Genomic DNA, 12,731 nt, shown 5'->3' with positions numbered 1-12,731 from the left:
ATCCTCTCAACCCTCCTGAGAAAAGACAAGCCAGGGCCCTGGCGCACTCCTTGTGTTTGGTCCCTGGTGAGGCAACGATACCCTCACTGTGAAACAGTGACTTGATACAACCCAGAAAGCTCCCCATGATTATATCTGCTTAAGAGACTGACCACGACTCCCCTGTCCTGCACATGACAGGACTGGGGAAACACCCCAGATTCACAGAGGGTGGGGTGTCCAGCTCAGGTGAAAAGGCTAACCTGGCCCTCAGCATCCAGTATGCAACACCAATAAATGGACCAGCCAGCCAATCTGCCTAACCCCAGGAAGCTTAATGTGCAATTCTCTGTCCTTAATTTGAAAAAACAAAAAACCCTGCTTAATATTTTATTAGGCTCTCCCATGGACAAGTAAAACCAGAGAATGCAGAATGCAAATGGTTTTCAGATTTGAAGTGCGGCCACGGCTGGTTCTCTCTGCCCAGCATCTCACCCGGAGCACCTGAGACCCTAATTTCTCACTGGTCCCAGAAAGTCCTGGGACTCCATCCACAGACCCTTCTCAGAACCTTAACTATGAGTTCATTGAAAACAGTCACAGGGTCAGAGTCCTGAGGGAGACACCTGCACACCATGACCTTGCGTGTGATTGAAGGGGGAAGGGGGCTCACCTCCAGCAGCAGCCTTCCCTCCAGCACGGCTGACCCTCCACAAGAACCATTGTCTCCCGGTGAGGGGGCACTGGCCGCTGGCGGCCACGGGCACTTCTCCTGCACGGCTGCAGAGAGGAACAGAGGACATTAGCACCCTTCCTAGGCCCCAGGCCTGGTCGTGAGCCTTTGTTAGGTTAACATTTCTTTATTCTTCACCCCACCATTCTTCACTGCCACCCTCTACAAAGTTGCAGTCCCACACTGAACTGTGGCCACCAGGATGCACTGAGGCAGCTTGGCCTCCCTAGAACAGGGCAGGGCAAGAGCCAGGACATCTGACCAGGGCAGCTAGGTGGGAGCAACATGCTAACATTTGGGACATCAGGACATCAAGGCTTGGCCTAACCCTGAGGACCTCACCCCACTCTGCTGCCCAGAAACTATTCTCTGCCCCTTCCTGCAAACTTCTCAGAGTGCCACTGGCTTCAGAGACCCCCAGTATGGAGCAGCCCACACCCTGCAGGCCTCCATCACTGCAAGTATTGTCCCAGCCTCCAGGAAGCCGCCCTCCCCTCTCATTGTCACCCTTGTGATGCTGGCAGCCCCCTTATGCCTCCCCCATCCCCACATTCCCGCTCCTCTGGCTTTGTCTCCACTTTGGGGGAAGAGCTCAGACAGACAGACAGACATCTCCACATCCCAGCTCCCTGGAGCTGGTTAGGGACCCTCAACTCCATGCTCAACATCCTAATTGGCACTCAGGAGTTATGGCAGGACCCCCAGGGCCACAGAAGACAGGCAAGTAGGGGGAGCCAGTCCGGGGATCAGGGCCTTGCCTCCATGCGGGAAGGTGGGGAAGTGCCTCACAGCTTCCCCTCATTTCTGGGATTTGCAAGCTGAAGCTACAGATGATGTCAGTGCAGCTGAGGGCTGGGCTGTCTGGCAGGTGGAGCCCGAGCACTTGCTCTGCTCTGGGGATAAACTATAAGCACGGGCACTTAAATCTCCAGCATTCTCTCTTTCAAAACCAGTAGGTTGTCCCAGGATGTGCTGCTCTGTGATGCTTGTCTTACTCAGGCAGCTTCATCCTCTGATCGTGAGGGAAACCACAAGGTTCTGCCTTCACCACCCCACTGAGATCTGCACAGACACAGTGCCTGCCCCCCACCAACACAGACACCCCTCACCCCTGACAGTGAGAGATGGGTACCACTGCTCTCAGGGGTCCCAGGCCCCCAGCCCCACAGCACCGTAGGGCCGAAAGTGCGCTCCAGCGTGGACACTGTGTCTGACCCTCCTCCCCACAGAGTGGACACATACCAGGCCACACCCCTGGGCCAGCAGTGCCCCCACCCCACAGAGGCCACACTGGTCCCTTCATTTAAGCCCTCTGGTGCTGGCCAGCACAGTGTCCTCAGGGCAGAGAGCTCAATGCACGGAGGAGGCCCTTCGGAGAGCCCCACACACAGACAGTGGCCACATCTTGGCCACGCTGTGGTCTTTGGTCTCCACTGGCCTCTCCATCCCTCCCTCTCTCAGAAGTCTTCGGGCCGTCACCCTCCTCTCCCACAGCTAATACGCACTGAACCTCTGGTCACTGCCCTGAATGTAACAAGGAAGGAACTCAATCCTGCCCAGAAGACAGGTGTATTCCTGGAGACATATAAACAGTAGTACCTGGGTGGGTAGATGGGAGTGGTCCCTGACAAATAAGCAGAGGCTGTCTGTGCTGCCAGCCATCCTCTCTAAGTGGAAACCTCACAGCAACCAAGCCTCCCAACTGCCAACACGCGACTACTGGTTTTCAAGGCAGACACACTGAGCTCTGAAACAGTAAAGGAGATTATCCTTAATACACTGGAGCTCAGAAGTCTGAGAGCTCTGAATACCCTAAACTCCTACAGCTCTGCTCCCAGAAGACAAATCCAGGACCAGCCCCTCCCCTGAAGGGACCGCCTGGTCTCAGACACTCCAGAGGCTGAGGTGAGCTTCCATCAGAGAGCCTCCCAGTCTGTGTTCTCAGATGCTGAGACCAAGGAAAAGCAGGTGCGGGAATGAGAGGAAGAGGTCTCCCCTCCACCACCCCTCTCCACCCTCTTCCCCTCCACTACTACCCGTTTACCCCTTCACCCCTTTCCCTCTCCCCTCCCCCTTCCCCTCCAGGCAGGCCCTCTGGCCAGGCCTCTGGCCCAGTCAGTCCTACTACTTTAGCGCTTGGGGCTGGACCGGTGGCGTGGGGGCGGAGCCCACAGTGCCCAGAAGGATTCGGGGCTCAGTAAAGGCCTGGAGTGGTGCTGGGGAGGAAGAAATCCCACCTCAGTGCACCCAGGTCGCCTGCAACAGACGCAGACCACCAAGACCTACCGTTCAGCAAACTGCACTGCAAGGGTCACTCCCACCCCTACCCCAGCTCTGGTCAGCTCCCTGGGACAGCCCTCCCCAATATATCCCTTAAACTGAGGGGAAGGGGAGGTTTAGGGCTGGACTGTCTCTGCCTTCCTACTCTCCAGCCCCTGCAGACCACGTGGTGGGAAATAGTGACTCCTACAGCTGGGGGGGGGGGGGGATCCCAGGCGGTGACATCACTGCGGATGCGGATGCTGACCCCTTCATCCCCGCTGGGACCCCGCCTCCGCACTGCAATGTACAGAGTTTACTCCCAGATACTCAGGGGCTGCGGCCCACGCTGGGGGCCAAAAGTGCTGGGGTGGGGGGCGCCACACCTCCGCATCCCCTGAACCTCTCCGCACCTGGACACCGCCCCCCTCCCGCATCAAGTTCCCCCCAACAGCTCTGCACCCGGATACCATACCCCCAGTATCGCGTGCCCCTTTCCCCCCACAGCCCCCTCCCGCACCGCAGGCATCCCCCACTTCCCTCCACACAACTCTGCACCCGGACACAGCCCCCCCAACATCGCGGGGGGGCCCCCTGCGCCGCGGGCACCCCCCACTTCCCTCCTCCGCAGCCGCATTCCGGGCCACACCCAGCGGCCTCCTAGGGTCCTGTCACGCGATGGGGCCTTAGCACGCAGTGACAGCCGCCTGGACCCTGGCCAGGGCCTCGCGTGCGAGCAGGGCCGCCACCCCCCACCCCCAGGCCTGCTGCAAGAATGAAAGAAACCAAATGCGATTCACAGGGTTGGAGGGGGGCAGCTTTCCCGAAATCCCTGTGCTGGCAGGGCCTGCCCCCTCACTTCAAAGCGCCCCTCTTCAGGGGTGCTCAGGATGTTGAAATGGGACAGCAAACTCCAATGGGAGGTTCCAGTGGGGCCCAAGGGCTGTGGGTCAGGCCATCACTGTTAGCAGTGGGTGGAGGTGATGACACAGCAGGGACCACCCCTGCAGGCTCCTCAGGTCCCCTTCCAGCAGCTCCTGGCCTCAGCATTGACTGGTCACCCTGGGGCTGCTATTCTGTCCCCGGGGTTCTCTCCCGAGTCACTCTCTCCCTGGGACTCAGACCTGAGGTCTGTCCCCAGGGTTCTGTCCCCGGGGTTCTCTCCCGAGTCACTCTCTCCCTGGGACTCAGACCTGAGGTTCTGACCTGGAAGGAGGGGGAACCCACCCCCTGAGAGGGTAGCTGAGCAGAGGTGGAGGTAGGACTGTGGACAGAAGTGCCAGCAGACAGACCTCACCCCACTGTTGGGCACACCCTGTGGGGGGAGTCCCAGCCTCTCCTAACTCAGTCTCTGACTGCTGTGAGGAGGGCAAGCCCACCATCAAGGTTCCAGGTCCCCTTCCATCTATGCCTGACTGCCCGAGGTGATGGGTCAAGGAGAAAGGCTATCAGGGAGCAAGTGTGGGTGTCTTTTCAGGAAATTGGTGAAAGTGTAGAAAGAGTCGCTGTGCACCCCCCTCCCAAAGGCCCAGCTTATCCAGGAGGTAACAAGGAAGCAATGTTCCTGGGACAAGAAGTACCCCAAGACTCAGGGTGCAAGGACCTCCCTGTGGGACCAAGCAATGACTGAGAGGCCCATCTGTGTCCAAGTGTCCAGTGCCTGGCTTCTGAGGGGTTGTGAGAGGTGGGGGTCCCTACGGAAGCCGATCTCACCCAGGCAGAGCCTGGGACATTCAACTTCCTGTCTGTTAGAGCTCAGGGACAGGTGGCAGGGCCAGGGCTGTTCACTTCCAGAAATGAGGAGGCACTCACGCAGCTGCTTGAACCCTAACAGAAGTCTGACCCCACTATGTCCTACCCTACTGAGTCTCCACAACTTAGAACTGTAGCCACACTGAGCTTCTCACTGCCCCATCCACAACATCCCCCGACTGGCTGCAGAATTAACTGGACCAGGCTTTCTCTCATTTCATTGACTTCCTGCATCCCTGAAGTTTCATTTGGAATAGAGAGAATTTGAAGCATTATCATGAGCACAGTGGACGTCCCTGTGAAAATGCTATGCACACAGAGTATACAGCCATGTAGGGCTCCAGGGTGGGGTAGGGCTTCCCTTTGAGGCTCAGACTGGGGTTGACTGCACCTTGCCAGTCCCAATCCAGTACCCCCACTTGCTTGCTAAGAGACCTCTATTTCCTTTTCACAAGGAGACTCAAGGCAAGATGTGATCCTGAGCTGAACCATGTGCCACGGGACCCAGGAGCAGCTTAGGGGTCATGTGCCTGAGTCTAGCCAATGAGAGGTGCCAAGGGCTTCTGGTGGAAGTCAGGAGACTCCCCAATCTCTGCCTCAGAACACTGCTGTGACTTCCAGAAGGTGGCAGCCACTTTGCTCTTAGCTCCGGTGAATCCAACTCCCTGGTAGACAGACAGGTGGTTCCAGAACAAATGAGCCCGTGTCAGGTGGATTCCAGATAGGTGGGTCCAGGACAGATGAGCCCAGGACATGGGGTGCACTGCATGTGGAATCCATGGGGCTGTCTGTTGGTCTAAAGGACTCCTGTCACCCAGGGTGGTAGAGAGCCAGAGCTCCTACGGAGGCTTGACTGAAAACCCGACTCTGACCAGCTGCAGTTCCTAGAGTAGACAGGTCCATGTCCACAGACCAGCTCCTGTTCTGAACAGAACACATGCCCAGTTAACCTAGCACTATTTCGTCATCAAGTCAAGAGACACCGGGGATGTCTGTGAATCCCACGCAGTGCAGTGCAACCAGACCAAAAGGAATAAATGACCAGGGCCTGGAAGGGAGAGTAAATGGATGGGTGCTCCAGAGGAGGAAGGGAGGGCGGGTACTCCAGGGGAGGGAGGGAGGGCGGGTTCTCCAGGGGAGGGAGAGATGGCAGGTGCTCCAGGGAGGGAGGGAGAGCATGTGCTCCAGGGGAAGGAGGGAGGATGGGTGCTCCAGGGGAGGGAGAGAGGGCGGGTGCTCCAGGGAAGGGAGGGAGAGCATGTGCTCCAGGGGAAGGAGGGAGGATGGGTGCTCCAGGGGAGGGAGAGAGGGCGGGTGCTCCAGGGAAGGGAGGGAGAGCATGTGCTCCAGGGGAAGGAGGGAGGATGGGTGCCCCAGGGGAGGGAGAGAGGGCAGGTACTCCAAGAGAGGGAGGGAGAGCATGTGCTCCAGGGGAGGGAGGGAGGATGGGTGCTCCAGGGGAGGGAAGGAGGATGGGTGCTCCAGGGGAGGGAGGGAGGGCGGGTGCTCCAGGGGAGGGAGAGAGGGCGGGTGCTCCAGGGGAGGGAGGGAGAGCATGTGCTCCAGGGGAGGGAGGGAGGATGGGTGCTCCAGGGGAGGGAGAGAGGGCGGGTGCTCCAGGGAAGGGAGGGAGAGCATGTGCTCCAGGGGAAGGAGGGAGGATGGGTGCTCCAGGGGAGGGAGAGAGGGCGGGTGCTCCAGGGAAGGGAGGGAGAGCATGTGCTCCAGGGGAAGGAGGGAGGGCAGGTACTCCAAGAGAGGGAGGGAGAGCATGTGCTCCAGGGGAGGGAGGGAGGGCGGGTGCTCCAGGGGAGGGAGAGAGAGCATGTGCTCCAGGGGAGGGAGAGAGGGCAGGTGCTCCAGGGGAGGGAGAGAGAGCATGTGCTCCAGGGGAGGGAGAGAGGGCAGGTGCTCCAGGGGAGGGAAAGAGAGCATGTGCTCCAGGGGAGGGAGAGAGGGCGGGTGCTCCAGGGGAGGGAGGGAGAGCATGTGCTCCAGGGGAGGGAGGGAGGGCGGGTGCTCCAGGGGAGGGAGGGAGAGCATGTGCTCCAGGGGAGGGAGAGAGGGCGGGTGCTCCAAGGGAGGGAGGGAGAGCATGTGCTCCAGGGGAGGGAGGGAGGGCAGGTGCTCCAGGGGAGGGAGAGAGGGCGGGGTGCTCCAGGGGAGGCAGAGGGGGTGGGTGCTCCAAGGGAGGGAGGGAGGGCGGGTGCTCCAGGGGAGGGAGGGAGAGCATGTGCTCCAGGGGAGGGAGAGAGGGCGGGTGCTCCAAGGGAGGGAGAGAGAGCATGTGCTCCAGGGGAGGGAGAGAGGGCAGGTGCTCCAGGGGAGGGAAAGAGAGCATGTGCTCCAGGGGAGGGAGAGAGGGCGGGTGCTCCAGGGGAGGGAGGGAGAGCATGTGCTCCAGGGGAGGGAGGGAGGGCAGGTGCTCCAGGGGAGGGAGGGAGAGCATGTGCTCCAGGGGAGGGAGAGAGGGCGGGTGCTCCAAGGGAGGGAGGGAGAGCATGTGCTCCAGGGGAGGGAGGGAGGGCAGGTGCTCCAGGGGAGGGAGAGAGGGCGGGTGCTCCAGGGGAGGCAGAGGGGGTGGGTGCTCCAAGGGAGGGAGGGAGGGCGGGTGCTCCAGGGGAGGGAGGGAGAGCATGTGCTCCAGGGGAGGGAGAGAGGGCGGGTGCTCCAAGGGAGGGAGGGAGGGCAGGTGCTCCAGGGGAGGGAGAGAGGGCAGGTGCTCCAAGGGAGGGAGGGAGGGCAGGTGCTCCAGGGGAGGGAGAGAGGGCGGGTGCTCCAGGGGAGGCAGAGGGGGTGGGTGCTCCAAGGGAGGGAGGGAGGGCGGGTGCTCCAGGGGAGGGAGGGAGAGCATGTGCTCCAGGGGAGGGAGAGAGGGCGGGTGCTCCAAGGGAGGGAGGGAGAGCATGTGCTCCAGGGGAGGGAGGGAGGGCAGGTGCTCCAGGGGAGGGAGAGAGGGCAGGTGCTCCAAGGGAGGGAGGGAGGGCGGGTGCTCCAGGGGAGGCAGAGGGGGTAGGTGCCCCAGGGGAGGGAGGGAGGGCAGGTGCTCCAGGAAAGGGAGGAGGGCAGATACTTCAAGGGAGGGAGAGGGTGGAAGAGAGGCAGGTGCAGGGAGAGAAGGGAGGAGCTCCTGGCCAGGGAGAGAGGGCAGGTCTTGTCCACCAGGAGTGCAGGAGGAGGGAGGGTATGGACTTGCAAGGAGGGGCTGCTCCGCCTCTGCTCTCTGGTCCCCATCCTGACTGTCCACACACCCAGCTGCACTGACATCATAATAATGGACCCCCACTTCACAGTTCTCCAAAATTCAGTCTTCTTCCCTTTACTTTTCCAGAACTAAAAGACAAACTCCTTGCTTTGCCTAGGAAGAGGAACATGAAGTGTATCTGTATTTAGTGTTTCTTGATGGCTACAAACTGCATTTGTCGAGAAAGCTGCTGGCCTCCGTTACCCTCTGCACAGATGGTGCTGCGTGCACCTGGGTGCAGACAACTGATCCTCAGCATCATTCTCAGCAGCCGGCAGGATTACAGTGATCAGTGTCCACACCTGCCCAGCTCTGCACGGAGAGGGTGAGCAGAAGCACTGGATGCCACCCAAAGGTTCTCTTTGCTGGAGACCTGGACAGGTACAGCTCTCACCGAACCACCTCAAGGAGGTGGAGTCCCCACAAATAAGTCGGGAGCACCCAGATGGGTGACAGGAAATGTGCAAAAGCAGCCTTAAACTCAAACCGCATGAAAGAGATAGAGTGCGCCCCGCCATAGGGAAAGGACCAGGGTGGCTTTGGACAGCCTGCCTTGCGCACACGTCTATAATAAGCGAGGAACACACACACTTCAGCCTTGCAGAGCAGGCGAGTCCAGCACGTGTGGAACACCAGCCAGGGCGAGTGTCTGGGGAAGGGCCAGGATGGGGAGGGTCCAGTAGAGCCCCCAGCCCTCCCAGAACTTGTGGCACCAGGCGAGAGGGAGCAGAGTGCTGCCCAGGCTGCCTGCCACCTGTGGGTCTGCGGGAGCTGCCTCCTTTCCCTGCAGTGAGGACATGAAGATGTGCTGGCCCCATCCAGGGGAGGGTGGGTCTCTCACTGCTCTCCGTCCTCTACCCAAGAGTTCCCTCTGTGGATCTGTGGGGACCTCACCGGCCTTTATCAGAGGGTGTTGCCCACAGTGCACTTTGCCTACACGCTCAGCAATGTGCCCAAGTTTGCAGATGAATGAGGAGTTCCTGGGGGGGGGGAATGGTGGCCCCTCTTCTCTCCATGCCTCATTTTCCCCAGCTGCAGCCTGGCCTGGAGGAGACCCCCAGGGGGAGTGCAAAGGGGCAGGGTGAGGGGCCAGCCTGCTGGTCTCCCTGTCCCTGACCACATCCCCTCTGTCCCCACTGCCCCCACTGCCCCCACTGTCCGGCAGTTCCACCTTGCCCAGGCAGAGCCCCTCCTGTGAGGGCTAGCCACACACCAGGTGGGCCCACCATGTAAAAAACCAGGTCGGAAGGGACAGCAAGAGGGGAAGTAACCAGCAGGTCTTGTGTTAATGCTCTCTGTGTGAGCGTGTGAGCACTCCGTGTGTGAGAGAATGCTGTGAGCGTGTGAGCACTGTGTGTGTGAGAATGCTGTGAGCGTGTGAGCACTGTGTGTGAGAGAGAACTCTGTGTGTGTGAGAATGCTGTGAGTGTGTGAGAACTCTGTGGTGTGAGAATGCTGTGTGTGTGAACCCTGGGTGACTACTGTTTGTGTAAATGTTCTGTGCATGTGTATAAAAGGTGTGTGTGAACATTGTGTGTGAGTGCTCTGTATGAGTGAACACTGTGTATGAGAAATCTGTGTGTATGAATGTTCTATGTATGTGAATGCTATATGTGTGAATGCCCTCGGTGTGTTTGTGTGTGAACACTGTGTGTGTGTATGTGTGTGTGTGTGTCCTATTTTGGGTTGAGACAATGAATGGGAATAAATGAGTCCTTTGCGAGGATGCTTTCCACATGGTGCAGACGTGTTTTAACACACACATGGGAAGAGAGGGTCCCAGCTGTGGGATCTGCTGTGGGTGTGTGTCCTTCCATTTGCTTGTCCACCTCCTTACAGCTTGCGGGAGAAGGGATTACAACTGCCACTCAGAGCTCCCTTGGACAAGAAAACTCATCAGGAGTATAAATAAACATGTGCATTTCACATAGTTAGAAAATGAGAGCACATTCCACGATGTATGTGCATCAAGTTGCTAATTTTCTACAGAAAGAACTTTCATATTTTCTAAAATACACCAGGTAAGCTTTAGACATTTCATTCTGCAATTTGGCTCAAAGAACCACAAATGGGCATTTCCTCAGAGCCAGTGATGACGGGGCGGGGGGGGCAGTGGCTGCAAGGCCAGCTTCTCTGGTCAGGAGGATGAATTTCTAACCACTTTCTGAGGTCACTCCTCCCCAGAGCCCACATGGGACTCTGTGGAAACTTGGTCACAAGTCCTGCTGCACCGATGCACCCTGCCTGTAATCCCCATGCAGCCAAGAATAGCTCTTGGAAAAAGAAAAAGAAAAAGGAATATTATTTATATGCACTGCAGGTTCATATTCTGTTCATGGTATAAAACACCTGAAAGAAGCCAACTATTTGGGTGCTTTTGTCAAGTTTCCGTACAGTGGAAGGAAAGTGCACCAGCATCAATCCAAGGGTTCAAGAAATGTTTTGCAAAAAAAAAAAAAATTTAATTCAAGTATTTATTCAATTAGTACCTGCACAGTGTGCAGGTGTGAAGACAAGACACATGAGCCACCATGAAGGACCCAGTACCTCAGACAGCGACAGTCAGACAACCCTGGCAGGAGTCTGGGCAGGACAGAGCCTCAGAGGGTCAGCCCCACACAGTGTCCTCAGCAGCCATTCCAGCTGACAGCTGTCCTAGAGCAGCTCACCTAGGGGCCAGGGTCCTGGACTTTAGAAGCGTGCCCAGCTCAGCTGTCCTAGAGAGCATCTGATTCTTGCATGGGTCATGAATTTATAATAAATTGATAGTAAGTTTACATAGTAAACTCTAGTTTACTATATATCCTCCAGTTACCCAGATTTGCAAATAAGTCTGACTTGAAGTCAGTCATCATCACCTTCAATTTCCTCACAAATCAATCACATATCACTTCAGGTTCTGGGTTCCTATGGGTCACACAAAATTCACCATTAATAGATACAGACTGAATTGATGAAAAGACCTGGAGGAGCTGAGGGACTGGCAGGGGCATGGCTATCAGAGAACTGCAAGTGGGCCCTGGCCAGTTGGCTCAAAGGTAGAGTCTCGGCCCGGTGTGTGGATGTCCCAGATTCGATTCCTGGTCAGGGCACACAGGACAAGCAACCATTTGCTTCTCTATCTTCTCCCTACCCCTTCTCTCTCTCTCTATCTTTCTTCTACTCCTGCAGCCATGGCTCAAATGGTCCAAGCAAAGTTGGCACCGGGGATGGCTCCATGGCCTCGCCCCAGGTGGCAGGGTTGTCAGGAGAGCACCCCATCTGAGGTGCAGGACCCATCCTCATGCTCCATGGCACCCCTTCCTACCAGGGCTACAGGCCAGTTCTCACAGCCACAGCCACCCACTCCCCTGCTCTTGCCTGACCAGCCACCTCTGCTCAGACCACATTTATGAAATGGTTGGTGGCATTGGGGGCTGTGAGGAGAGTGCTGGCTATTCTCATATTTCACTTTACAGAAGGACTGGGTGCCCGAAAATGCCAAGTGCTCCAAAAAGGTCCACACGTGACTTGCCTCACAAACACCTGCAAGCACACCATGTTCCCTGGACACAGCTGCCCCACACACTTGCCATCGCCATCCTCCCCTCTGCAAGAGACTCGCTCTCCCCATGGTCCCTCCAGGGGCCCCACCATTCACACCTCAGAGCAAATTCTTGGTGGTGCAGTTTTCTTTGTTCCTTCTTCTGTTTGTTTATGTTTGAGCCATGTTATGTTTTGGACTTACAGGCAAGTTATAAAAATAGTGCAAATCACCCTACATCTCAGGTGGTTAGAGCATTTTCCTGAGATGCCAAGGTTGCAGGTTTGACCCCTGCTCAGGGCACATACAAGAATCAACCAATGAATGCATAAATAAGTGGAACAACAAATTGATGTCTCTCTCTCTCTTCCTCTAAAATCAATAAATAAAAATTTAAAAAAGAAAGTATAGTACAAAACACCCCTAACATCTTTTGCCCAAAGACTCCACTCAAGTTTTGCCTACTGTCCCACTAACATCTTTTTAGCCTGGGGTCCGGTTCCACTGTCCCACCATTCTATTCCCATCCATCTATAGCGCTCCTTGGTCCATCCTTGACTTTCATGACCTTGATTTTAAACATTATAGCAAGTTAGTTTTCAGACTGCCCCTCTGTTTGGGTTGGCTGGGTCTTTCCTCTTGATCAGACCAAGGTTATTCGTCCTCAGCCAGAATAGGATAGAAGTGCCCATGCACTATTCTCATGCACAATGTCAGCTTATTTCACTATTGATGGCGTCAAATTTGATCACTTAAGATAGTGTGTGTTGGGTTTCCCCATTTAAGTTTTTTCCTTTTGTAATTAATATGTATTTTATTGGGAGATAGTTCAAGACCACAAAAATCCCACTTCTCACTCCACTTTGATACACTAATTTTAGCATTGTTGATAGTTCCTGCCTGAACTGTTACTACAATGATCACCAACTGGTGAGTTCACAATACACCTCTTCTACCTACAGTCATCTGTCTAGAATCCTGTCTCCTTTCTATCAGTTACTGGTTTATTGTAAGGAAGAGATTTCTCTTATTCTTCACTTATTCATATCAGTGTGGACTTATGGAATCCTATTTTATTCACTGGGTTATATTTCATTACTATCCTTAGTCATGTTAATGTTGAAATTGTCCCAGATGTGGCCAGTGCAGCCCCTTTGGATGGCTCTGTGTCCCATGACATCCCCATCACTGTCTGAGCAAAGCCTTGCTTTCTGGCCCAAATGATCTAAGCTTCTATAGTA

The 12,731-nt window shown here is 56.2% G+C and overlaps 1 protein-coding gene across 1 annotated transcript in view; it reads right to left on the bottom strand.

Annotated features, from left to right (window-relative positions):
- Positions 1-12,731, bottom strand: part of AHRR (aryl hydrocarbon receptor repressor) — a 95,809-nt gene that overhangs the window by 44,774 nt on the left and 38,304 nt on the right. Inside the window, exon 4 of the mRNA XM_066253595.1 lies at positions 653-759. Within this exon, the coding sequence (XP_066109692.1) occupies positions 653-759 (107 nt within the window). The remainder of the gene's footprint in view (positions 1-652; positions 760-12,731) is intronic.

This window comes from Saccopteryx bilineata, chromosome 1 (assembly GCF_036850765.1).
Source record: "Saccopteryx bilineata isolate mSacBil1 chromosome 1, mSacBil1_pri_phased_curated, whole genome shotgun sequence".
NCBI classification, from domain to species: Eukaryota; Metazoa; Chordata; class Mammalia; order Chiroptera; family Emballonuridae; genus Saccopteryx; species Saccopteryx bilineata.
The sequence above is the reverse complement of the archived record's forward strand: the minus strand, read 5'-3'. Positions and strand labels throughout refer to the sequence as shown.